This window comes from Zootermopsis nevadensis, unplaced genomic scaffold, assembly GCF_977971745.1.
Source record: "Zootermopsis nevadensis isolate Lab colony 2312 unplaced genomic scaffold, Znev_1.0 Znev_ptg000024l, whole genome shotgun sequence".
NCBI lineage: Eukaryota > Metazoa > Arthropoda > Insecta > Blattodea > Termopsidae > Zootermopsis > Zootermopsis nevadensis.
In genome coordinates, this window is record NW_028259156.1 from 1,460,154 (window position 1) to 1,487,569 (window position 27,416).

General features: G+C 37.5%; 3 protein-coding genes across 14 annotated transcripts in view; all 3 read right to left on the minus strand.

The window, feature by feature from the left end:
- LOC110827836 (ATP-dependent RNA helicase DDX54) overlaps window positions 1–11,589 on the minus strand; it is a 24,763-nt gene extending 13,174 nt beyond the window's left edge. For 4 of the 6 annotated variants that reach the window (XR_015536949.1, XR_015536948.1, XM_022059898.2 and 1 more), the window contains exons 1-11: window positions 11,322–11,588; window positions 9,879–10,068; window positions 9,149–9,316; window positions 7,871–8,079; window positions 6,348–6,494; window positions 5,712–5,880; window positions 4,117–4,327; window positions 3,045–3,280; window positions 2,450–2,650; window positions 1,978–2,107; window positions 1,346–1,538 (exon numbers count right to left, since the gene is read on the minus strand). Coding sequence is in view for 4 of the 6 variants with exons in the window: in XM_022059898.2 (XP_021915590.2) it covers window positions 1,346–1,538; window positions 1,978–2,107; window positions 2,450–2,650; window positions 3,045–3,280; window positions 4,117–4,327; window positions 5,712–5,880; window positions 6,348–6,494; window positions 7,871–8,079; window positions 9,149–9,316; window positions 9,879–10,061 (1,847 nt within the window). In the remaining 2 variants the exon portion in view is untranslated. Of the gene's footprint in view, window positions 1–1,345; window positions 1,539–1,977; window positions 2,108–2,449; window positions 2,651–3,044; window positions 3,281–4,116; window positions 4,328–5,711; window positions 5,881–6,347; window positions 6,495–7,870; window positions 8,080–9,148; window positions 9,317–9,878; window positions 10,069–11,068; window positions 11,207–11,321 lie in introns of those variants that run through there. The other 2 variants (XM_087355408.1, XM_022059899.2) reach the window with 2 other exon arrangements.
- A 1,137-nt stretch (window positions 11,590–12,726) lies between these two features.
- LOC110827841 (uncharacterized) lies at window positions 12,727–19,814 on the minus strand. The gene is made up of 6 exons (XM_087355407.1): window positions 19,705–19,814; window positions 19,518–19,616; window positions 18,250–18,486; window positions 18,011–18,093; window positions 16,332–16,804; window positions 12,727–15,149 (listed from the first exon to the last, which is right to left on the minus strand). Exons 2-6 carry the CDS (start codon window positions 19,610–19,612, stop codon window positions 13,701–13,703), a joined length of 2,337 nt encoding a protein of 778 aa, XP_087211533.1. The 5' UTR covers window positions 19,613–19,616; window positions 19,705–19,814; the 3' UTR covers window positions 12,727–13,700.
- Window positions 19,815–21,541: 1,727 nt separating this feature from the next.
- LOC110827843 (uncharacterized) overlaps window positions 21,542–27,416 on the minus strand; it is a 536,626-nt gene continuing 530,751 nt past the window's right edge. For 5 of the 7 annotated variants that reach the window (XM_087354894.1, XM_087354893.1, XM_087354895.1 and 2 more), the window contains one exon: window positions 21,542–22,226. In XM_087354894.1, coding sequence (XP_087211020.1) covers window positions 22,126–22,226 — 101 coding nt within the window. In that variant the 3' untranslated portion in view covers window positions 21,542–22,125. Of the gene's footprint in view, window positions 26,375–27,416 lie in introns of all 7 variants that reach the window. The other 2 variants (XR_002542483.2, XM_022059913.2) reach the window with 2 other exon arrangements.

A 27,416-nucleotide genomic window follows, 5' to 3' on the forward strand; every position in this document is an offset into this window, starting at 1 on the left:
CAACGAAAAGTTGGGACCCGCAGTGCTCAGGCACTTGAAGAACGGGTCGTTCCCAGTATATGTGATTGTTGATGAATGCTAATTATAAGGCCGACAATTAATGTCAAGTGATTAGAAGTCGTGCTTTGTCTTTAGGTCTCGAGCTCAAATCTTGACCAGGAGGTTGGCTATCCTGAGATTTTTGTGGTTTCTCTTTGTCCCTCCAGGCAAATGCCAGAACATTACCTCTTAGGTCACAAATCTTTGCTTCCATATACTTTTCAATTCATTAATCAGTAGCATCCTATCATCAAGTAAAACAGCAAACACATTCATGTTTAGTATGGCAGATAAAAACTTTTTTATCGGGAATATGAGGCAAAAGGAGGCTGTATTTCGCAGGTTTGTGAAAGGAAGGGTGCACAAAAACACTTCTCCTGTTTTTATAAATGTATCTAGTTAAAGTCTAAAAATCAATTACACAAATAATGCAGGCGATTCTATTTTTCTCTTTACCTCTTCTCTCAATTATTAGGAATATCGATTAAATTATTAGTACCTGATACGACAGTGTAAAAAAAAAACAGTACCTATTTATTAAATTATTGTTCATTCTTTACCATATCGCAAAGTTTTATAGCAGGGGCTCTCAACCTTCGAAGACCCACGGCCACATTCAGCATTTCTTATTTACGCAAGGGGCATCACATAACGAATGAGAGCAATTTATCGACAATGTATAGCAAATGTGTTCACGTATCACATAATTCTTTTAACAAGTTTGTTGATTTTCTATTGTATTAAGTATTCAACTTAGGATTCGATATCTGATTTAGGTCAGTGGTATTCAACTTTTTTTTGTTCGCGTACCCCCAGATATAATTTCTCTTCAACTTTGTACCCCCAAAATTGTTGGTGTATAATTCCAAGTTATACATAGTATATAATCTACATCTAAAATAAATTAAATTACTTTACTGATTATTCAGTGTTTATCATAAAATATATATTTTTTAAATTTCACGTACCCCCTAAGATGTTTTCGCGTACCCCCAGATATAATTTCTCTTTAACTTTGTACCCCCAAAGTTGTTGGTGTATAATTCAAGTTATACATCTAAAATAAATTAAATAAATTACATTACTCATTATTCAGTGCTTATCATAAAATATATATATTTTTTTAAATTTCACATACCCCCTAAGATGTCTTCGCGTACCCCAGGTTGTATACCACTGATTTAGGTGACAATCATGTTCCTGTCATACAGGAAAACACTACAATTACAATAATGTACTTGGACCCACTGGCAAAACTTGGCAAACTCAGTTAAAAGTATCATAAACTCTGATAAACTAAACTCACCCCTGTTCTGTATGATGGTCTGGGGCTGTATATGGAATATAATGCACCTCATCCACCATTGTTTTTCTCTTCTTTGTTGGCAATGTCTGAAAATCACATTTACGCTTCTTGGGTCCAATAACACTGTGGAAAGCGTCATCAATGTCACTTTCATTACTTGCAGTTAATGATTTCCTCTCACTCGTCTTGTTGACTATAAATGAAACGCAGAAGATTTAAAACACCGATTTAAAAATGCAGCACGCAATGTAACCGAACAGTTCAAATGAAAAACTGCAAGGACATCTATCAGCGATGCAGATCTGATAGTTGGACAAGATTAGAAAAATTCAACATTTGTAGAGTGCAATCTTCTGGGTTATGAAAAAGCACGGTCCTGTGCGTGGCTATCAGTGCTTTGGAGGAACTTCTGAACTTCACTTTCAGTTCTACCCTGAAGATGAAAGCAATAAGTCTTTTTTTCCCCTTCAAAACAATGACAGCACTGAACATCATCACCCTGAAGCCCATAATTGTAATTTTCATGGCTATGCATACCTAAAATCTTTCAATGTTTTCTTCTTATCTGTGACTTTACTCGGAGTTCCTGTTAACACTGGGTATGACATTTTATTTCAACTGTTAACACTTACTCAAATTTTCTTTCTCTTTATCTTCCACTTTCTGCTTATAATTCTCTATTAAACAGCGGTGTTTGGCTCGAGTTGATTTCATAACAGTATATGCACGTGACCTTGAAGACTGACCAATCTCAAATATAGTCTGAAAACAAATCAGGTAAAAGTCATAATCTTAGAGACGCAATGTAATGATTTCTTGCCACTGGAACTTATGCGGTCCTGGTTCTTGCACGATATTCCCTCTTTGCGCCAATTTATACAGCACGAACGTGTCTAGTTTAAAAACTCGACAAAATTTTTATGATTCTAAAAACATTTTTGGAATGAACAGTGCAACTGCCATGTTGTTATTTTACAATATACAAAAAAGTACAAAAATTAACAAGCTGAATGGTGTGTACTGGATACGAGAAAATGAAAGGGGGGGGGGAACATTTCCTGTAAATCAATGACTAAGACAATAAATTACAACATTCAGTCTTACCCCACTAGGTCTGTAGTTCTTCATCTTTTCCAGTATGTCTGAAGTACTAGACTGAACGACATCTCGCATTGGAAACACTGGGTGAACAGCGAAGCTGTTAGAATTGATGTCCTTGACACGCTTTACGCTCTCAACAGAAGCGCCAGGCCTTGAACGGATGTACTGTCTATAGGCGTTAGCACACACCTTTTTCATATTTGTCTAAAAATTTAAGAAAAGAAAGTTCTTTCATATTACGGGAAAATTAAATAGGCGCAGAGTGGAAGAGATGAAAAAAATTGCTGCAAATTTTGAATCATTTGGAGGAAAATAGGATAAAAAATGGGAAAGACAAACATTTGATTTGTAATATTACATTATTTATGACAGATAACTGCCATATAAAATTTACAGAAGTTTCATGGAAAGAGTACACTTTTGACATTAAGGCAGAGATGGAAGGATATTATTAAAACAGATCTTTGGGAAAAGATTATAAGGATGTATAATGCATTGTACTGATTCACAATGAGGCTTCTTTAGTGACAGCAAGGTTTTGTTCTAACAACAAACTACTTAAACGGCTGAAAAATACAGAGTGATCGTGCCGACTAACCAGATCATTCTCCGTCTCATGCCAAACTCTCAGCTCACTATGTTCTTCATCCAGCAGTACTTCAGGAATTCGTCCAATAATGCCGTCTGGGAAGTCATCATCCTGATTAGATGCCTGAGTCTGCGAGGCATTAAATGGACGTCCCAAGAACAAGTGTAAGTCCAGCAGGTACGCTAATTCATCATGTGCCACCAGTGAATACGCTACACCACTTCTGCCTGCACGTGCGCACCGACCTGCACATCAATCGCTCTGATATCTTATTTGTATCATGTCAATTTACTTGCTGAGACACCATGGCGCCAACTAAAACTTACAATACTACATACAATAAACTTAAACATTTTAATTGATTACACACATCAATGTTTCTCAAGCCACGTCCAAAGTTTATTATTGAACGAAGTAATAATCTGCAGGCTTACCCAGAAAATAACAATTTTTTTTTCGTATCCAGTACACACCATTCAGCATGGTGTGCATTGGTGGTTAGCAGGATTCACGACCCATCAGAACATGGGTTCGGCCGGGACCGCGACATTTAACGCTCCTGCTGTGACCCCCTTTTTGCGAAATGATGAAAGTGGAGTAATTGTTGGGATGCCACAGAAAAACCGGGGAAATCCCGGAGGAAAACTCTGTGATGCCTGGACTACGGCCTTACCCAACACAAGTTGTAAATCTGAGCACCGCAGTGAATCAAACCCAGGACCCCAGTATTACAAGCCCAGCGTTCTAACCGCTAGACCACCATGGCGGTTATTCCATTAGTTCCAATAAGCAAAAAGTGAAGATAGTATTCTGAGTTACGTTATGTGGTTTAAAGATCGATATTTGTAGATTTACTTAAGAAGAGTTTTTTGAGTTTTAATTATCATGCTTAATAAGCAACGACATGATGATCATCACCCTGATGATGGAGGTAGCAAGTGTCTTTAAAAGAGTGGTCAATATCTACCACACTACATAGTGCAACATTCCAGAAGTTAGCCATCTTTATTCTTGTCGCTGTGAGAACCCGAAATCTTAACTTATTGTTAGTATGGAAAAAATAATTAGAGTACGTACTTACCTACTCTGTGTACAAATAGCTTAGATTTAGCGGGGAAATTATAATTTATGACGTTGTCCAGCTGAGGAATATCAATACCTCGTGCTGCCACATCTGTCACAAGCAAAACTGAAACTTTGCCTGTCTGAAACTTGGCTGCGTTGATCTTCCGAGCAGATGGGTCCAGATTGGAATATATGTATGTGTTAGTGATGCCAGCTTTGTCTAGTATCTGGAATTTAAAAATACAAAGGGAGCAAAAAATTATAAAAAAAACTCAATAAAAAAAGAAACCGTTATTAGTAGTAACGCTAAATCTCCTGCACAAATAATGGATTTTTATTATGAAATAAATGGTATATTTATATTTAATGACGCTTTTTCAGTAGCTTAGACTACATAGTGTCGAATGAGAAGGATGGTAGTGAATTGGAAAGGATGCGTAAGGAAGAGGTCGTGGCCTAATTTAAGGTACTATCTTGGCATTTGCGAGGGAAGGACAGAGGAAAACCATGATAAACCCCAGTCAGGATAGCCAGTCTCCAGGCCGAGATTTGAACCAGGGACTTTCTGAATAATTTTTATTACAGTCACATTTTAAATTGTAAGTAAAAATGCCAATGAAAGAAACTGGAAATGAAGGAAAAAGAGGAAGAAAGAATTTACGCTGCGATTTGAAGCTTTAACATTATTAAAAGTGGACCTTACCCTAAACCAGATTCACATTATCATGACTGATTTCTCGAAGAATCATTTTAGTATAATTGTTATCTCCATGTCACCTTTCAAAATAACCGCTTTCAAAGCGGTTTCTTCATAAAATTGTTGTGCGAAGAACACATAATAATGTACAAACATTTTAGAAGAAACAGACTGAAAAATACTGAGTCACTAGCAATTAAAAAGATTTGGTATAACAGAGTAAACATACAGAATGTCCCAAAAGGACGTATACACACATTCGGTTGACGTGATGGCTGAATGATGTTGAAGACGATCTTAGATTGATGAAAGTGAAATGGCAGAGAATGAGAGCAACAGAGAGGATAGTTACGGCAAAGATCATAAGTGAGGCCACGGCACCGCATGGGCTGTAGTGTCACGGAGTAAGTGTTGGTGTTCAAAATGACCACTATTAATGTAATCCGCAAATACAACACAAAGAGATCAATAACAGGGTTAATAATCCATATTATATTGTGTATACATCATTTTGGGACACCTTAATGCAATCAAATCCATATAACCAGAAAAAATCTGTTACTGGATGGTTGAAGAGTTTAACTTGCGTATTGCAACACAAGAGCCACGGTGGTCTAGCGGTTAGAACGCTGGCCTTGTAATCCTGGGGTCTCGGGTTCGATTCCCGGCGGTGCCCGAATTTATCCGTGGTCTAGGCAACACGGAGTTTTCCTCCGTGGCATCCCAACAATTACTCCATTCACACACAGAAGAAGGCAATGGCAAACCACTTCTGGATCATCTGCCAAGAACGTATATGAACAGGTCCCAGTCCGAGAAAAGGATGGAAGGATCCTGTTCATATGGACCTGTCGTCTGACAGAACACTAAATAAATAATAATAAATTACAACACAACACTAAGCTACTTCTTACCATATGCAAATACTCCACATGATGTTTGGTGGCAGTAAACACCACAGTCATGGATCCAGGTTTTATAACATGTCTCAAGAGACATAACAAAGCAGCAGATTTATCTTCTGAACGACCACATACAAATGCAAGCTTTAATTGTTCTGGAAGCTTTGATTCCACATCCAGTCTAAAATAATCATAACAAATGCCATTATCCACACAATTTCTCTTACTAGTGCTTAACGCAGAACAGTTCGGGGAAGGTTTGCTACCAAATGAAAAAATGTCTTATTTTTAAATAAGAAGATAGCATTAAAATTCCATGATAAAAAACATCAAGACATCTCATATGTCAAATAAATAACAATGCAGAGCAGTGGTCCCCAACGCGGTGCCCGCAGGCGCCCGCCAAGGCTTTTTTTGGGTGCCCGCGTTGTTACGGAAAGAGGTTATACTGAATAATGAAGGCTGTTCAACCATTATTTGAAGGTACACAGAAGATAAACTTACAAAATGTGCTACAGAAACAATCAGTGACATAAATACAATCACAGTTGAATGCCTTGGCCTGGACAGTCACAGCACAGCGAGAAACACATGTAACTGAAAGAAATGCTTTATTCTCTGCGCATAAACGTAACAAGTTTTTCCTACCTTAACAACACAGGATCATTTAGCCCGGCTTTTGCAAACTCAACTAGTACTTTTGGCAATGTAGCTGAAAACAGGAGTGTCTGCCGACTCTCCGGCAATCTCTTCACAATATCGTGCAACTGCTCGCCAAAACCCATTTCAAACAACCTGTAGTATGTACAAATGTGCTATTACATTCTGTGAAATATAAACCTTCCAAACTAATCTGAAAGGAAGACAATTCAAATAACACGAATATCACTGAAAATAATTCAAGTGAAATTATGAATTAGATTCTTCTTCTTCCGTTTCTTGACCGTTACTTCGTGAGGAGTTACTGGTCTTCAATCGGGCGCCTCCCCAGGTGGCGGATAGGGGAATGCTCACCAGAAATGGAGGGTACCGGGGAAATAAAATACCCGGGGCAGACCAAAACCAGACACTGCTGCCTTGCTAGGGAAAGAACACCCTGAGGAAAAATCACCTGGTCCTCCAGGTTGGGGGTTGACGCGGTGGGCCAGCTCCTTACCCGTCGGAAAAAACCACAGTGCCAAAAAAGCCTAATAAAAATAAGCCTCGGAATTGGAACCCAGGAAGACAAATTAGATTCAATGTGTTAATACTGTAATCAGCTTTTGGTCTATTAATAAGATTTCATTTGCTTTTATTTTTTCTTCTAGAAATTCATTTACTTCTCCTGAATTTTTAAATCAGTATCCTGTATACCTACATACATCTTGTTCCCTGATTCATACCCAAGAATAAATCATAAATTACTAACCACTGTGTCGCTTTTCATAATCACAAGAAAGTTAGATCTCTAAGTTTAAAACATGTTTCTCCAGCCTACAATCCATCTGTCCAATTTCTTTTTGAGAAAACATTTCATATTTTCAAGCAGACAGTAATATTCTCCATGGTGGACCACTTTCATAAATAATGATGTTGCTCTTGTGGGTTGTGACACCATCTGGACTTGTATTTGGATAATTTCAATGTCTCCACCTTCAGGGCTGAAGATGGAGACAGTATGTTTCTCCGAAACACTGGTATCTACCTATGCGTCCACACAGCATCATGACCCAGAAGAGGGACGCCACCATCTTCACCACAATGCAAACCTCGAACCTCGCTTTCATAAATACTCAAGTAAATCATTTACCAAAGCTTCTGATAATTTCTTACCTCGCTCTGCATACTACATGTTTCGCTCATCTCACCCTAATAATATCAGGTTTAGAGAGCACACCTGTGAATCTCCATTATTATGTAATCATCTTCATCAGAGGTTCAAATATTTCCCCCCAAGTAATTTTACATCAAATATCCTTAATCGGTCTGTTATTCCATTACAGTGAGATACAACGCTTCACACCACATGACGAAGATATTTCAATTCTCTTCAATGTTTTTGTAGGATGTTGCAGTGTTAAGAAATTAAAAATAAACGTTGATCTAGAAGCTGTTAATTGCCAAAACAGGCTCAATCCAAATTCTTTGCCAAAGTAATTTATTGTTAATATTTTCAATAATGATTATCATACCGGTCTGCTTCATCAAACACAACATATTCCACAGTGTGCAACTTCAGCTCCATCTCCACACAGATGTGCATAAATCGACCAGGCGTTGCTACAATTATATCGGGATTTCCATGAATGGCGCTAAATTGATTGTCCATCGAGTCTCCACCTAACACAATAGTTGCATGAAGACCTGTGAATCGTCCCAGTTCTTTGATGAACTTCAATGTCTACGAGAGAACAATGTTCATATGAAATGATAATAGAAAAACATATTTCAGTAATAAACTGCATATTTACAGATACCTTATAAGTATTTGGAAACAATATGTATGTACTGTAGGAAAGTCCAGGAAAATTAGGGAGTCTGATGTTTCTCATGATGGTGTAACTTTTAAACCAAATTACCGATTTTAACAAAATTAGGTACAAACATTATGCCATTAGTGGCCATTCCAACCTCATACTTTTTAAATTTCCTATAATTGGTAAGAACAATTTGGCAAATACACAAATTTGTGAGGTAGGATCTACCCCAGTGCCACTAAATGTAAAGTCCTGAAAATATGACATCATCTTCAAAAATTATTTATTGCAGAAAACTAAACAATTCTGACAAAATAGATTTATCTTGATTAAATTCTGTAAAGTAGTAAAGGTGGCTTTACGGAACTTCTCCGATATCCACAATGTAGACATAACCTTCATGTGCCAAGAAGTAAACTCTGTAAATAAATATATATGTGTGTAAATAATTCAGCTATTCAATAATCTACTTCCCACTATCAAAAGTCTGAATCAAATATACACAAGATTAAGCCAACACTAAAAGAATACATTTTGTCACACTCCTACTCCAAAACAGAATTTATCCCAACCAAAAATTCTTAACTTTTATAAATAAATGTAAGCAATTGTGGGTATGCTTTATTATATAATTATTTTTGCTGCAATACCGTAGTTGACTGCAAATTACTATCACAACTTTGTAATTTATATTTGCATTAGAAACAAATATTGTATTTGTACTATGATATGTTCTACATCCTTGGCTTACGCCTATGAAGGATATGGGTATGTAAATACATTCTATTCTATTCATACTGACAATAAAAACTATTAAAATGTACAATTTACATCATCAGCTTCACAATTATTCCATTTCTCTCATAACCTAACAAAATTGCAGGAAGCGAAAATATGAAAAATGCTAAATGAAACACAAAATATTGAAATGACTCACTTCATCTGGAAGCCAGATACTTTGCAGTTAATTAAATTTATATTGAAATCACCTACCTGTACAGCTAACTCTCTGGTTGGAGACAGAATCAAGGCTCTTGCACCGCTCTTTGCTACTCTGGTCTTGAGTTTTTCAAAGAGTGGGATTAGAAAACAAGCAGTTTTACCACTGCCAGTTCTTGCCATGGCCACAACATCACGATTTTCGAGAACTAAGGGAATGGTCTAAAAAATTGAAAAGGAAAATCAATGAAAAATGTAAATAAAAATTAATATTACAAACGTGTAACTGAACAGGTTTCTTCTACGGAAACCTATAGTCTGCTTCTAAAGCAAGACAAAGCAGAGGTGGCCAAATTTCTTACCACTCTGCAAGCCAAAAATTTAAGAAGTTCATATTAACTGTGTCACAATAAAGGAATTCTTAATTAAAATAGTATAAATTTATCTGCAAACACATTTTAGGTTGTCCAGGCTGTTACCTTGAGGCCTTAACAAGGTAATTATAATATGAATAAAAGTTAAAACAAAATAGATGTATGAGAATAACTGACAACCTAAAAGGCAGAACACAAAATTATCTCTTTCCTGGTATCTATGAAGCTATGAGACCAATTTAAACTTGAGGATGCAACTTTGGTCTTCTGAATTGCCCAATCATAATTACAACAGGCCTTACATTGAAGTTTTTGATTAATTTCATATTATATTTATACTTAGATTCACAGTACATAAGCACAACTACAAAACAAAAACACCTGTAAGGGTAAGAAGTAATACGTTTTACCTTTCGTTGGATAGGGGTTGGTAATTTATACCCTCTCTTCTGAATTCCTTTTAATACAGGGAAACTCAGGCCCATTCCCTGAAATCCACCACATTTTTTCACACCTGCAATTTTCTTCTTTTTAACATGCATTTCATTTTCTGTCTCATTCACGTCACCAAATCCAATGACTTGGGCAGCCATATCTCACCTACATCAACACATTAAAACAGCAAATATATAATACAAAGACAAGCTACTGTATTTACTCTGGTACTGTTCGTATCACTTACAAATATCAGCTTCCATAATGTAGATATGTCTTACACAACTTTTTTGCCCAAGGTTTGGTAGAATAATTATTACCAGAAACTGATAAACTTATCAGGCAGACAAATACTTTATGAAGCAGTTTTCTTGGTGACAGTGATGCAGGAATTGGTGCTAATTAGGATCCAAGGTTCTCATATTAGCACTGTGTAGTATGGTACACTACACAGTGAGCACAGACCCAAATGAAAGCCATCTAGTGTCAACTGAATATGTTATTTCTAGAAACCAATTACTTTATTTCCATCACCACTAAAATATTTCTAAACTGAAATTGAACATGGCAAACGCACTGAAATATTCAGAAAAGGCAAAATATTTTGTTATCAATTACAGTGATAATGTTATGTGAAATTCTGAAATTTCAAATCATATGTCCATTTTCTGTTGCTTACATCATTCCAAAGAAACTGTCCAAGTCCCTGTGTAACACTTTTCAAAGTGCTAGTTTTATTACAGTGAGGTTTGCTAGCCTCTACTCAACATCCAACCTATAGGATCATGCGGAATTGTAGGTGGGTACCAACGTTTAGAAAGAACATGCTGCATCCGCGTTCTGGGGTGAAATGGGTACCCACATATACATCCAAATGGCGTTACAACTTAGCCCATAATTGACAACCTACGGGTTCCATTTTAAGCGTGAAATTTCTTGAATAGCTAAGCCACTAGTTTTTCAGAGTTCTTGAAAAACTGATAGTCGCATAGATCCACAGCATCAGTTAATTGCTAACCCTAACATAACTCTTCTGACCTAAGCTCCCTGACATGGGGTTTCATTTTAAGGTTTCAACCCATACACAAAAGAATGTATAACCTATCCAACATAGACGGTTACCTGTTATAATTAGTCGACATTTATATACAAAAAATTATCTCACCTGTAATAATTAGTTATCTATTTAACGCATCATTCACGACGAAGTAAATTACACACTAAACATAACCTCACAAACAGTACAACTAGCACATGCTACTCGAACCAACCACCGTATTTGCATATCGAAGGTCCTCCACTGACCAACACAGCTATTTCTAGCACTAAAACAAAATATTCAAAAATGTAATTTATATTCGGACCATGTTTTCAGTGATCTTGCATCTGAAAGAAATACATCAAATATTAAGTGGTACCTGTAATAACCAGTACGACAGCTGTATTCATTCACTCTCTTTGGCGACTGTTGTCTGCTTGCCGCTCGGTGTTAAATTTCTGAATCTGTTACACATCCGCAACAATTTGTAATACTTATTTCACCTGAAAGAATGCCGACATCCAACAAAATGAATATTGAAGGAAAATGGCAGAATCAAATAAAAACCTCAACTACTTCATTTTGGCCTACCACTACCAATACAATAAATTTTGGTCTTCGTTATTCTCATACTGTAGCAGTATGTACAACTGCTGAACAAAACATAAATTACTAGCACAGATTTGCGGTAAACTGGTGGTTTCTATTACGTATTAATGTTAGGCCTGGATCTTGTCGGCATCATGACTGTTGCGTATTTGTGTTGTCGGTGTTTTATGTACGAATACGGGCAGTACCATTAGCCACACCCATAATAAAAATTTGTAAACACATACATACTCCAATTTGGTATATTATTGAACATGTACATTTTTAGTATACCAACATTTCCTTTCCTCGATTAGCATGGGTTTAAACTAACAAACGAATGCAACAGCTCATCTCACTGGATAGTGGCCCGTTCTTCCACTCCACCACAAACACCATTAAATCTACCTTGCCGCTCATTGCCTGCCCTATATAAGGCTTCCAGAATTCACCCCAGTGCATATTTACCTTGAAACTGGCAAATATGTTTGCTGAAATGGTTAATCCACAAATGATCTCACTCACCTGAAAACCAAATTATATATTAAAGGTTACAGCTGTTGCTTGACAACCCACTTGTACATTCATATGTACCACTGATTCTGGCTTTATCATCACATTATGATTATATCTTGCAGTTTTATTTTTGCAGACAGCCTTCCTTCTGAAATTTCTTCCATACTAAAAGTTCTGCACTGTACACTTGATTATTCAGGCTATGGTAATGAGACACATGCACTTACAAGTTTAGTGCTCAACTGTGATATAAGCAGTGTTCACATTATGGTTAGTAAAGGCTTCTCACAGTTCTATCATATATATTCTAAATTTATCCAAGACATGCCTGGGGGACTTTAATGCCCCACATAAACTGGCTGAAGATGAACTGTTGTAATGAAAACTTATTTGGATATGTGCACTTTTAAAACACGTATAAATTTTGCAATGTTTAAGCATCATTTATCTGGAAAACAAACTGATATAACGGCTCGAATACCACTAAAAAGTATATCAACATTTTTGAAAATTTTGGATATATCAATTTATGGTTTAACGGCCTCTGTAGTCAACACACTGTACACAATATGAAAGTGGATCAGACTTGGAGATGGGAATTGTCACTTTACTCTCAAACTAAACCAGACAATATATCGAAGAGGAAAATGTGATTACTGGAAAAATCAGTTCCTCGGACATGCAGTTATATCGCATTTATACTCATACAAATAGCAGCATAAAAGGAATTACATCAGAACTTCAGTTACAGACACCAGAAAGATTTCACTGAATGCACTGTTGATGGCAAACGACGATGTAGCCCCACACCAGTCTAGGAGCTTACTGACCAAAATACATATGATGTATAAACATAATCTGTTTTTCACTATCACATAAGTCTGGTGAAGAAAAAACCAAACTTTAGTTCCCTCAATCACTTCTTTCAATGCCTTGGGAGTGTTTCTTTGCACATCGCTTTTTACGAAAAATTTCTACGTACAAACTGAGCAAGAGAATGGTCTCTCTCCAGTGTGCTTCCTCCTACGCACAATCAAGTTTGAAAGTCTTTTGAACTGGTGGTCACAGTAATGACACTGAAACGGACGTTCAGTTTGATGCAGTTGTCCTAAGTCTCTTCCCACAATTAACGAAAGCCGTTCCCTACGTAACTCTGCCACACAGTCCCAAACCTGGTTGAGAAAGTAGGGAAATCTGCTGTAACTTGAATGGAGATAAAAGAATCTCATCTCAAGGATTAAGAGACCACGAACATCTGGGTCTCTGAAGCAGCAGAAGGGTCAGCATGGGTGCCACAAGGAGAAAGCTCCTCCACTATGCTGTGGTACTGAAGCCCAACCCCCTATATACCTGTACATTTTTAATTAAATGCAGACCAAGAGAGATAAGATCAGAAATCAAACAATAAGAATGGGTCTAGGGGTCATACCACTCACGGACACCATACAGCACACACAACCTAGATGGTTTGGAAACGTATGCAGAACGGATATGGTTTGGCAGGCTCAGATGCAAGAAGGTCTTGAGGAAGATCACGGCAAACCTGGGAAACAAAGAGTTCAAAATATGCCGAAAGAGAGAAGAACAGCCAACGACCAGAAGAGATGGTATGCTCTTTATGCCACCTCTAGACCAAGCGGTAGAAGAGGATCAACTAAGTGAACTGTTCCCTATGCTGCATTCTATGATTACGCAAGGAACGTGCAGTACAATACGCTTTGGGACAGTGGTCACATGCATACGGCGTGTAATTGAAATCTTTGTGATACTCCTTCATGTGCTTCAACATGTTCCCTTTGCCATATATGACCTCAGAACAAATTGAACAGCATTTCCAAAACCATTTTCTATGGCATTTTGCGGCTACCGCTATCTCTTCTTCGGTGTGTTCTTTCGTGCGATGTTCTTCTAGAATCTTATCGGTGGGAAAAATATTTTTGCACACAATACAGACAGGCAGGTTACAAGTTTCCTTACAATGTTTGTACCTACTGCGTGAATTATTAAATCCCTGCAAACAGATCTGACATTTATAATGCTTTAGATTACCGTGACATTCCAGGTGTTGCAATAAGGTGTGCTTGTAATAAAACTGTTTACCGCAAGTCTCGCACTGAAATTTTCTGCCCGTATGAAGCACTCTATGCCTCTTCAATACGACGGCAGAAATAAAGCACTTTCCGCATATGTCGCACTGGAAAGGTTTTTCACCAGTGTGAATCCGCATGTGGATCTGAAGGCTGAAAGGACAAAATAGCGTTTTCCCACAAAGCTCGCATATCAGTTTTCTGTCTGCAGAGTGAACCTTCTTGTGCTGCATTAACTGAAACTTACTACGCCATTTCTTATTGCATACTTTACAAACATAACTGGGTGGTTTATGAACATATTCATGGTACTTCAACCGTGTTGTGTTTTGGAAACATTTTCCACAGACCTCACACAAATATGGTAATTCCTTGGTGCGAGCGTGCCTGTGGTCGTCTAACCGGGACGCGTATGCGCGCCGCTTCATATAGTATTCACATTGAAACACTTTGGCATTGGTATGGTGCCAACGCCTGTGCGCATTCAGAGCTCCCCTTCTTGTGAACATTTCCTCACACTCGCCACATACATATTTGAACTTTTCATTCTCTCTCCTGTGTGCTTTTGGTATCACTGTATCGCACGAAGACGAGTTGTTTTCAATCATGTCTGATTTATCTTCTGTCAAATTTCCTTCGCCTTCAGCATCTGACATGGTAGATTCTTCAGGATTTAAAGACAAATCACCAACAGCATTTATGGTAATTTCTTCTTCAAGTAAGTCATTATGAAAGTTTGGTGTAACAATAGACAGACCCTCAGAAGGGTCCTCTGCCACTACTTGCTCTTCATACTCGGACACTACCTGTTCCTCCGTGACGCCATTAAGAGTCTGATGACCAAGTGCAGCTGTTTCAAGATCTATGAACTGAATTCCTGATGAATTTGTAAATCCAAAAGATTCTTCAAGCTTATTATATGCTTCAATAAAGTCTGCCTTTATCTTATTGCATGTATATAGCTTGTTTGTGCAAGGTCTGCACACATGCTGGGGAAGACCGTCATTCAGGGCAACCTATAAAAAATTAAAATAAACAAATTTTACACGTCATCTGACATATCTGGTCATAACTATGTCCAAGTAGGTTTTGATGTTCTCGTGGCAGTGACTACAAAGAAGATTACCAATATAAAATATGCATACAAACAAAACTGTTTACACTATGAAGCACACTGATGCCAAACGCGCTTCGACCTAGAAGAGATCTTCTTCATTACGCCGTCTCCTTTACAGGAGGTTGGCGACATATTATGAACAGGATCCTTCCATCCTTTTCTCGGACTGGGACCTGTTCATATACGTTCTTGGCAGATGATCCAGAAGTGGTTTGCCATTGCCTTCTTCTGTGTGTGAATGGAGTAATTGTTGGGATGCCACGGAGGAAAACTCCGTGTTGCCTAGACCACGGCCTTGCCCAACACAAGTTATAAATTCGGGCACCGCCGGGAATCGAACCCGGAACCCCAGGATTACAAGGCCAGCGTTCTAACCGCTAGACCACCGTGGCGGTCTCTCATATGATCATCAGTGGCAAAAACAAACAAATAAGTTAAATCATATAATTTAAATCAAAAGACTATTGACTGTGATGTTACACTGCGTCACGCTTCTGAGAAAGAATTAATGCAATGCAGCCAGCTAGACTTTCAAGTGTCTGGAGCTAACACACATCTAAGCACATTTAGTATCTTCTTTGTAATTGTTATAACTCAAATTTGCCTTAAGTGTAAAACATCTGTACTAATAATGCACTTACACAAAAACTGTGTTTATAAGTCTTGAAAATGCAATATAACCAATGGAAGCGCAGGAAGTAATAACTACAGATGTTAACCGTTTGGTGCCGAAACTTGTCTCAATAACAATTCAGTCTGTACCACAAAGAAAACAACTCTTGACCATCATAAAAATCAACTGGTTAACGATGCTTAAGAAATTAATTGTCGCCTGTTGTGAGAATCGTAAATAAAAAATTAAGTTGTATTCGAGCAGGTGGGACATATAGTTACAACTAGGCTTTAAAGGTTTTGTCAAATGCTCTACAAAGTTAATGTGAAAGAGAGACTTTAAAAGTTTAGCACTAAAATTTAGTTACCAGATTTAAGGTTTGGAGATCACACATCTCTCTTGATCTCTTGTAAACAGTTATAACAATCATACAAAGACATAAACAAAGGAAACAGGCAGATAACTCACCAAATCTGGAATTATTTCATTCAACATGTCCAACCAGCCAACAAGTGGCTGCTTTGGATGTTCATTGGTAGTCGCACAGAGACGGCACAGCGTGTCTGGTAAATATTCCCACGTATTTGTCGTCACTGTATAAGGCTCACCCGGAATCAATTTTACAGTTTCACATTCACCAGAGTCCCCATGATCAGTTTCTGCGTCCCAAGTTTCAGATACATCTCCCGACGTGACTGCGGTTTCACCGGTATGTGTCGCTGTCTCTCTACAAAGATGGCGAGGGTCAGCTTGCATTCCATTTGAACCAGGGTGTTGCAGCAAACTACAGTCCGAGGAACTTTCTTCTCCTGATTGAATATCTTCATTTACTAGCATTTCCACTGTTTCTTCACTATCATGTGACGGCTGTGAATCTTTCACGTTATTGCAGTCACTGTCTACGTTGGAAAGACGCTTACTTCCAACCTCTCCGACCGTATCTAAAATATAACAAATTATTATAGGAATATCAGTGTTAATATATATGATAAATGGAATAATTAGAGCAGTGGTCCCCAACGCGGTGCCCGCGGGCGCCATGGATTTTTTTTGGATGCCCGCGTTGATACGGAAAGAGGTTATACTGAATAATGAAGGCCGTTCAACCACGAACATTATAAAATCAAAGCACAGATCTCGACTTACTGACACCCATCTTGATGATTGTTTGCGAGCAGCAACGCCATCTTACACTCCCAAATTTGAAAAACTGGCCGATGAAATGCAGCGCCAAACATCACACTAACTTCCCACTTAAGTAATAATAATTGTACTTATAAAAGTACTTTGTAGTTTAAATGCGTCATGTTTGTGTTTAATTCAGTGATATATTTATTTTATTTCCGTCTATACACAAACTTAGTTGTTAAAATTGGTGTTATTAAAGCTAAACTTTAAAATTTGGCGCTCTTCATCGCTATTACGATGTTACAATTTTAGCGCTCATTATTTTATTTCACAACATGTTTCAATGCAACTGCATCATCTTCAGGCTATTTTCGTCTTTAAAACTAATGTATATTTATTAATGCAACTATCATTGATTTGTTTGTTTTGTAGTTTTCATTTTTGTAGGTTGTTTCTTCTTGTTCTTCGTCGTGTTTTGTATTTTTTAGATCAGTCGTTCTGTAGTCTGTGAAACAATTAATTGACATTTCGAATTATTAATTATTTATATGAAAAAGAGTTTGGAAAATAGAAAATATTTATAAAATATAGAAATATAAAATTGTAAAATTGTAACATCGTAATAGCGATGAAGAGCGCCAAATTTTAAAGTTTAGCTTTAATAACACCAATTTTAACAACTAAGTTTGTGTATAGACGGAAATAAAATAAATATATCACTTATAAAAGTACGTATTTTTGATTGCATGGTTTCTTGAATCATTAAACATCATGTTGTTTTTCGTATTATTTGGTGTCCATATCTTATTTGTCCAGAGAAAAGAAAATTTGGCTTTGTTAATTGGTTGGTGCCGGCCACGATCTCATAAACTCTCAAATGGGACCACTGAATTAGAGCATCTTAATGGAATTAATAAAAGAGACTGAAGGAGTCACCCTCGGTGGATATTATTTATAGATGCTTAAGATTCTTCATTAAGACATGTATCTTTCTAGCCTCATTTGTATTCAGTACATACCAGCATGCGTCTGTCGTTTAACATTAGTCTCTCTAGCTTCACACTCATCCCATATGGCTTGTAACATCTTAATATGTTTCATCCTAGGAAATAGAAAATGGATTTTAGATAATATTGTATTTTACAACATGAGAACTCACAGCAAGCAAATTCAAAAGGGAAAAAAAGTTACACCGTCAAAGCACTTTAAGAAGTAAGTGACATTATAGATTCATGCAGATCATTACATGATTACCAACCTTACAGATGATACAACATCTTTTTGGATTTGTGATGCTGAAGGATCATTTTCAGAACTGTCAGACGATGGTAACAACAGTGTGGGTACAGCACCCCGATTCAGACGTAACCTTTCAGGAGTAGTAAACTGGGAAATTTCAAAATGACGATGGCAGATGAACTTGGTCTTGCAGTATATATGAGCTTCTTCAACACGCAGGTTAGGGTTCTTTAAAGCCCGAACCCAGTCTTCTGCACTGAAATTACAACTGATATTAATTAGTCATGAAATTTTCAATATTATTCTCTAATCAAACTATCTCAAGTTTAATTACATTATAACTTCATAAAGCAGTCCTTCTTGAGAAGCTAATAGTTAGCTAGTCAAGAAATTCACTGACTGTCAGGAAACACAAAGTTTCATAAGAGCCTACTGCGATAACTTGAGTATAGTCTAAATACTCACCCAAGTGGTCTCTTTCCTGAGTTAAGACTGACAGTATCCTGTATGAAACTTAGAAGCTGATAAAATCAGAATGCAAGCGATTCATTAGCATTGAATGCAGCAGCTGTTTCATGGTATGTAACACACCCAGTACAACAAAAGAATTGATGAAGATCTATATATTAATGGCAAAATAGAACAAATCATCATTCAACTATAACATAAGTGTTACAAAACATTAGGCCCATAACTATATCTGGAGTAAAGACGAAACCAATTTGGTTAATTAAACAAAGGTCTTTGCTCCAATGAGGATCCAAAATTGATGTAAAACTGAGCTACAAATCTGAGGCTTTGTCTGTATCAGAACGTCAAGGAATTGCTCACTTAAAGAAAAAAAGGATCTTAAACATATAGTCTATAATAAGAATAATAATAAATGTAGAAAGGTCCTACTTCTACGTAGCAGTCGTTGATGACTACATGACCATCTTGACTCAATCCTGGGGGATGTATACATGGTTAGAATTGTATTCAGATCCAACACTAAACTTGACAATGTTATTGGGAAACTTAGAATACTAAGTAAAGACTTAACAAAGGATGATCATGCAATTACAGTGAAAATACCAGGTAATACACAGCCTAAATAGAGACCCGAATTACATGACAAAATTATATTGACAACATTGCCAAGAACAGCTTACACACACTGTGACGCCATGTCCTGTATATGATCATAATCCACATTTTCAGACGTTGACATCATTAAATCTGCTTTATTACACATATATATTACATCAGATCAGATCAGCTTATGTTACGATATTGTATGTGACATACCGCATGAGATTCCTGGGAAATCTGAAGAATTTTACGTGCTGTTCCTTGTACGTAGACGTACACCCACGTGCGGAACACTTTGCGCGATACGGCATTGCACTGCAAGGAACACAATATGATACAACACTGACATCTGAAAATAACAAGTAGGTTAAGCGCTCAGCTTTCAGAACAAAATTAAATTTACCATTCCACAGAAAAACCAGAAGGGAAGTCAAAATCAGTTACCCTACGTAACGCTCACGTCAACAAACTACCCACATGCGTAACGCCATTGCAACGTAGCGCCGCTTTTATTGCGCTGCGACATTTGCGTGAGTCACTAATAAGCATGCAAGCGACGTGACAGCAGCTCAGTCGGCAAGAAGGTTGTCTAGTATTCAACCGCCAAAATACCATCAAAACATGAACTGCGACTACACTTTCAACATGAATAATTTCGAAACTCTGATATCGTAAGAAATCTGTCTTAGAGGAACTTGATCCATCTTTGGGATGAAGATGAGAATGTGTATAATAATCGTATTTTCTGAACCGCTGACGACTTCTTGTAAATAACGATAGAATGATATAAGTTCATTTGTATCGTGCTAGATGTCTCCACTTATGCTGTTCTCTTGGCCAAATACATAGAACAGGGCGCAAGAGTTGGGTTATGTAATCCTGTTTGTGGATAATAACAGAATAATTAAAGTGTTTGTAGTAGTAGTTCTCGTAAATCATGCTAAGATGTCTCAACGTATGCTGTCAACTTGCCCTATGTCAATTGCCACCCACCGGTCACCTGGAGGTCATTGCATTCGTCATAGATGGAAGCATGTACGCGGCAAGTTTGAACGTATTATGGAAGTTAGCTTGGATAATACGTGATTATAAACAACGCGCTCATGAATACGGGCGAAGCATAGACGCCAAGTTAAGCCATGCCCGTAGTATTACGGTCTCCAGCGCAAAGTAAAAATTATCTAATGTTTTATTATCTTGTTTCAATCATTCTCTGACAATGCAATGTTGATGTCTACCATTGTTGATAATGTGAAGCTCATTAGGATGACGAAATCAAGTTGCAGAGATAGTTAGAATTTTGGCCGGCAGTTGTCATGCCATCTCAGAGCATTTCATCTGCCAACACTTGCACTCAAAATGCTGATGCAGTAAAAATGTAATGACCGCATGAGGATAATTGTGAGCTAATAAAGTGCATGGTACCTAAAGTAATTGACGGTCCTCCATATTGAAATCCTCATTGTTGCCTATAGCTAACTTATTGCAGAATCCGTTGAATGGAAATGCGATGTTCGAAATCGTTTTCAACTGGCAAGACGTCATACACCACAGGATTATTCCTGAGATTGTGATCAATAAGACGAGGTACAAGGACGTTCTCTGTTGCTTCTGACAGGAACTTTGACTAAGGGCTGTGTACTGTGGGCTGCTGACTGAGTGTTCAAGGGGAAAGACGTAAACCCAAAGCCGGTTTCTTGCAGAACTGACCAATGACGCTGACAGACAGTGTGCCTATTGGTTCGTCGTTCTCCCGTGGTTTCGCTACAGGCTTCTAGTCCGTCTGAGACAGAGACACCGGTTGCTATAACTAATAATAATTACTATGCTTTCCACTCTTATATTTTCATGGGCAAATCTTACCTCGTTTTATACCTTGCTACAGCTTACAGGAAAATAATTCTGGAATCGAAAGGATTAAAAACTTCTTGGGGAAGGTTAAGACAATGTCTCTGTGGAAGTGGGCTGCTAATGGACCCATTATCCTTCCTCCAGATGACACGTAATGCAGAAGTGGTGGGATGGTACTACTGTGACAAAACTTGACAGAGTTTTGTTTTGTCCACAACAAAAACAAGTGGACTGCGCGGGAGCGAACTTTGGCTAGGCATAAGGCTTATAAGCCATGAAGAGGGCAGAAACAAAGTCAGGCGAAAGGATAAATGCGAGTGTTCAAGGAATATATTGTGGGTTATTGTTCAGGAGTTGGTAGGATTATAGTGTTTTATAGGCGTCAAGGCTGGATTATGTACATTCTTTATTGCACAACCCAGGTTTGCACATGAACCACAACATTCTCCACTAAATTGTTTGATTCACAACATAATTGCGTCCTTGGATGCCTGCACACAGTTACACAAAATTACCCTAAAGTTACGTATACAGCAACTCTGTACATTTTTTTTAAAATCTTTACACTTTAATGACATTTCTTTAAAGTTTTAGTTGAATGTTGATTTGTTTTATTACCTTAAAGCTTTCTTATATCTATTAAGTCCATAAATAAAAACACCAGGGATACAGAGCTTCTTTGTACAATATATTCTAATATCTACATTATTTTTCTCTTGTTACATTTTCAGACGTAATGTAGCATTCATTCTGAACTGTAAGTTATCTCATGAGAACTAAATGAATGTCTCAAATCTCACGCATCACACGAGTACTCACACAAACTTCCATCGCAGCTTGAAGCCAGCTCACAAAAATATATAAACAAGACTGGTTACCGGCATGACTTCTCTTCTAAGCGATTCGCGTGGATTCACCACAGTCCGTACTATGGACAGGGAAGGAGATCGCGTTGTTACGGGTTACACACAAACTACCAATCAGAGTGTCCCGTTTCTGCGAACGTGGACTCAGTCGGTAGATTCGGACGAGGTCCGATCCATGCCGCGTGACTTCTCTGGGTGTCGTGGTCTGCTAGATTAAAAGAATAGCTTATTCAAATAAACCATCTGCCCGGCGGGTGGGGGGGGGATAACGTGAAATTTCCATAAATTCTTTGGCCAAGTCAATGGCAGAGAGGGGGACGGAAATATAGTTAATTTTGAGTCAACTTATAAAACGTAACGCAATAACTTTTTTGTGGTTTAGTCCGTGCTGCCATCTAGGTTTCAGTTTTGTGTTTAAGTGCGAATGGCAGGACACTTGGGGCTGTGATCGGTTTAGTGTAAAATGTTTCATTACACTATTTCAGACGGTAAACATTATTTATTTTTCCTCGAAGTATGAAAAAAATATATTGTGAGTATTATTTGAGGTACTCACGGCGTAGTTTGGTAGAAGTCTACAGACAACAAGGAGCGACAATAGAGACACTTTTACGTGTAATTTATTCCGATTGATTTACGAATAATTTTATATGAAATGGCATTTCTGAAACGAGTTTTTTTTTAACACGACTCAGGCGAAATTTCGGACGTCCCTGCTGTCACTTATATTCGGTATTGACGGTATTAAAATCGTCAGCAAATCACGGCCCGCCTCTAACACAAGTGTCGGTGTTTGAATGAAACTTAAGGTTTTGTTGTACACGAAACTAAAAGTGTATTGAACTTAGCCGATAAACTTTGAGCAAAATTACTACGTATTAGTGTCCAGTGCAATTTCGCTTACAAGTGAAGTCACGCTGAATGTGGTTGGGGGGAGGATTAATATGACAAAGTTACAAATTCACTTCGGATATTACGACCACATCGTTTGGTATACTTTGTTACAGATAATTCAGAGAAATCTTTGTACAGGAAAATCGTATACTATAATGAGCGACGTACAAATTCATTTTCTTATATAAAATACAGTTGATTGCTTATAATGCCATCTACGATGACGACTAATTGAAATAAAATTATGATAACGAGAATCTTTTAAATTCTCCATAACTTTTTAAGGGGCGAAATTTATTTAAATTCGCCTCGAATTTATCGATTTAGAAAATGATTAAGTAGAACATTTTCAGACTCCATTCTAAGTACATACGAATAATGCATGTTTCAGATAGTATTTGTGTTATAAATATACTGATAAACATCATGGGACCATATAAATCTTTTTTAACATTCATATCCATTTACGAGGAATTCTGTACACGAGAGTGGCAGAAATTTTATCTTCGAAGCTCAGATGTCGTCTTAAGACTTCAACACCTGAAGCCAATACAAAAGATCGATGTTGTCTGTCGATGACAAAATGTCGTCCCTTGACATTTTCCAATCACATACAGCAAAGTGAAGACCAAATGAAAACTAATGACAAATGACGATCAGGACAGAAACCTATGACGTGTACCGAAGTAGCACGTGACCAGCCTTGCACTTACGACTCGCGTAGATAATCTTAAACACCGGATAAATCTAAGTTCTTACTTAAATTCTTCATAATTAAGTTCTTTTATTGACTGGTAACTTTGAAGTTACTCGTAGATACATTTTTAATAGCGACAAAGATAGAAAAGCAACAATTTTGAGGTCAGGAGATTTTGGTGGCCGGTCCATTCGTTGTTAATAAAATACAGAATAAATTGCAAACAAATTGTAAGACTTTGTACCTGAGCGTTCTGTTGCGATTAAATTATGGGAATATAAAAATCCGTCAACACACGACGTATATAAATATGTTTCGGCTTAATTAACCAACATCAAGTAACACCGAAACTCCAAAATTCGGGGACTTCATTTTATAGCGACTGAAAATAAAACGTAGTTCACCTTTTGGTATTTCAACTGATTTATTAGAATTTCATTTTACTTCTGACTGACTACGAAAAAAATCCAACATGAAATACGAAAAATTTATATTTTTTTTTGAAAAGGAGGGGGGAGGGGACTCCCTTAAATAAAGGAAATTTTCTTTGGAATACATTAATTTTAATGTATATTTTCGTGTGAATAAATTTTTGATGAATTTGTTAATCTGTGGACCTTGGGTTAACTAAAGATAGTTGTTTACAGAGTTAAACATCTGTAACTGCGTGCCTGGTTCGTAAATAGGGCAGGCAGAGAGCTATAAGCCTAGACTTCTCGCTGACAAGTCGCGTCTGTTACTTGTGAGATGATGGCGACGTTAAACTTGGTAAGAGGGAGAGAGTTTCAGTTTTTAATTCTCTGAACGCTCATTTTACCTTACAACGGAATGATTAATAATATGCAAAACTTTTCTTTTAGTTGAAAGCGAGGAGTTTCACTAAGCGACTAAATTACGCGTTTAATTATTTGGTGATTGGGACGAAAGGACGTTCTGTCTCCGTTAGAAATGTTGAAAAGTTTTTATTAAAATGGTTATCAGCTGAAACACGGCAGTTGTTAAAGGCGATGTTACGTAGGGCCTATGGATTTTTAAGTAACACGCGGTTCCATCCGCGTTTAAATTTCGAACGATTTAAGAAGTCTTATTTGTAAGTTAAGATAACCTAATTAGACGAGAATTTCGTACTTTTGAAAGAATTAAACAACCAGAAGTTGACCTGTACCAAAATTTAGAAGCCACGGGCTGTATCACGACATTTAACCACAATTAATCCAGGCATGTGAGTAGAAATTAATTTTTTTCTTCAGATTATTTGTTTTATAATCCGAAGCTTAAATGATAATTTTGGCAATGAAAATAAATGTTATCCCCTCTCCCGCGGCTAAGATGAGGACCCCGCAAAGCACTATTATAATTTTTGCCATGAGTCCTTCACTGGCTTTTAATTACGAAATAAGAAATTTCAAAACGAGCCACGTACGTGTGAAATTAAACACAAGCTTTTTAACAGAAGAAATTCTCGCAGCGAGTTGACGAAATCGGCTTGAGTACGTGTGTGTTTGCTTATGTAGACTAGACATTACACAAGGCTGTTTGTTCGTAGTGGATATGTTAAGGCCGTGTCGAAATATTTATCGCTAGATTTAGCCGTAACATAATCACGAGATACTCAGAACTGAGTTAATTTTCCGTCATCTTTGTCACTGTCTCTGAGAATGACGTATTTTCAAATATTTGGAATAATTGAAGAAGCTACCGCTAGGGGAACTCGAAAGGACTCGCGTAAATCTTTGAATCAAATTACTCGAAAAAAGCGCGAGACGTTAGCCACACCTGATATTCATCATCAAAGAATTTCCGTATTGCGGACTTGTATCAACTACTTATTTCATTTCCGATCTCCATTGCTTCACAACGCAATAAATACGTAATAAAACAAATTCATATTTGGAATTCTACGTACAATATTTGGGTAGATTCCCAAAATGTAGGGACCCCCAAAACAAGCTTACACAGACGCTGATTTCAAAATAATATATTTATTTTATTTTAATTAACTTGTCGATGTTTTTATCTCGTATAAGCGTCTGATTGTGCTCAAGGCACTGAAAACGCTGACGTAAATCGAATGATATAAACTTTAATACGGAGGCTTATATTTTGTCGTAATCATCAAATTCAGTGAACTGACATTTGTGTCAGTGCCTGAGAAAAACATTCAAATACAATTATTGCTCTGATTTAATGTTTTCTATGTACTGACGGACGAGCGTATAAAAACTAAGTGCTTCGACACGCTGTAAGGGACGAAGTAAAGTAGAAATCTGTCAGAATATGGAGCAACGCCCAGGAAGAACGGCTTCGATATTTCTAAACTCCCATCGCCTCAAGATTATCTGCTGAGTAAGATTTAGTAGACTGACACTCGTTGTTTTTTTAACTATTTTGTGTGTTGGTATCAACTGCTGTGGTTTGTATTCGCACTCCATCCTGGTCCACATTTGTCAATGTTTAACATCTTACTTCTCACGCTGCGGGGTGAACTGGTGGAAGATCTAACACTGTCAGCGTCTGTCTCCGATCTCGTCGAGTTCTGCCGCGGCTGATCTACAATTTTTACAGGTATGATTAAAATGTCACGACATTTAACGTAAAAAATCTCGTTAAAAGGTGGACACTGCAAGGAACAAAGGTAATTTCTTTCTGCTCACATCACACAGTCTGTCTTTCTGCTTCGGAGGTAACGTGTTCCCCGTTGATGACAGCGCTCCAGTGTCTTCAGTTGAGGTTATCGTTTCCATCATGTCCGTAGAAAACAGGATCTGCGTGAAGACAAGAGTGGCGTTAGTGCTGGAATCGAAAGGACAAAATAATGTTCGAAACGCAACTGTTTAACCCTTTGAAGCCGAAGATCGTCTAAATATTATTTATGAATTCAGTCCGTACCGCGAAGAAAACACTACACCTCACCATTACGAAAATCAGCTGGTTAACCCTTTGAAGCCGAAGCTCGTCTTCATAATATTTACGAATCCAGACCGTACCGCGAAGAAAACACTTCACATTAGAAGTCGAATCAGGCGGTACCACATAAGATTTAACAAAAGAACATCCCGGTCAAAGCCTTAATGGCACATCCAAGAACCGTAACTGACGAGGGCAGTGGCGTACTTCAGAGACGGAAGGGATTAAAATTTATTGTGGCTACCCGAAAGCAGAAGGAGTAATATAGGCAGAAGTACCGAAACGTCGGGAACGATTCAAGAACTCTCGCTAATGGCTGCACCGGTGGACCGGAGGAAAAGAGAGGAATAGAGTAAGGTGTCTGGTAAAACCATAGAAACTGGTTACAAAGGACAGATACTAATATACTAAAGCGAAATTAAAATACTTTAAAACAGCGTTTATCAACTGATGGTACGTTTACCACTGACACATCGAATATATGACGTGATTATATGCACTAAATTAAGTGGGCTGACAAATCCTTATCACAAGAATAAAAAAGTATTAAAAAAACAAATTATCTGAAGTGTGGATTAAAAATGTTACAATGGGAAAAATTTGCCTTCTCTCTTACGTTGCTAAGAATTTGCTTCGGAATATTTTTCAAATCTCTTGCCAGACAATCGCTTGAAGGTTTACGAACTGCTAATATCTAGTGATTATCTTTAGTGGCAAATTTTCGTGGTAGAGAAGGTTTCGATTGCTATCCATTGGGTGTAGTAACGTGCTGTCTCCATTTTTAGTGTAACTACTCATTACTAACTTGAATATTTAGACAACAGGCCTGCAAGATGTCGTAACCCAGAAGACAGAACACTAAAGACTTGCAATTTAATATTTATCGTTATTTAAACTTGG

Excerpts from the sequence above, each read along its gene's own strand:
- LOC110827841 (XM_087355407.1), bottom strand. The coding sequence starts at position 19,612 with ATGCCGTATCGCGCAAAGTGTTCCGCACGTGGGTGTACGTCTACGTAC. Across the intron at positions 18,487-19,517 it reads TTTCCCAGGAATCTCATGCG|TGCAGAAGACTGGGTTCGGG; the intron begins GTATGTCACATA and ends TTGTAATTTCAG. Across the intron at positions 18,094-18,249 it reads GATGTTGTATCATCTGTAAG|GATGAAACATATTAAGATGT; the intron begins GTTGGTAATCAT and ends TCTATTTCCTAG.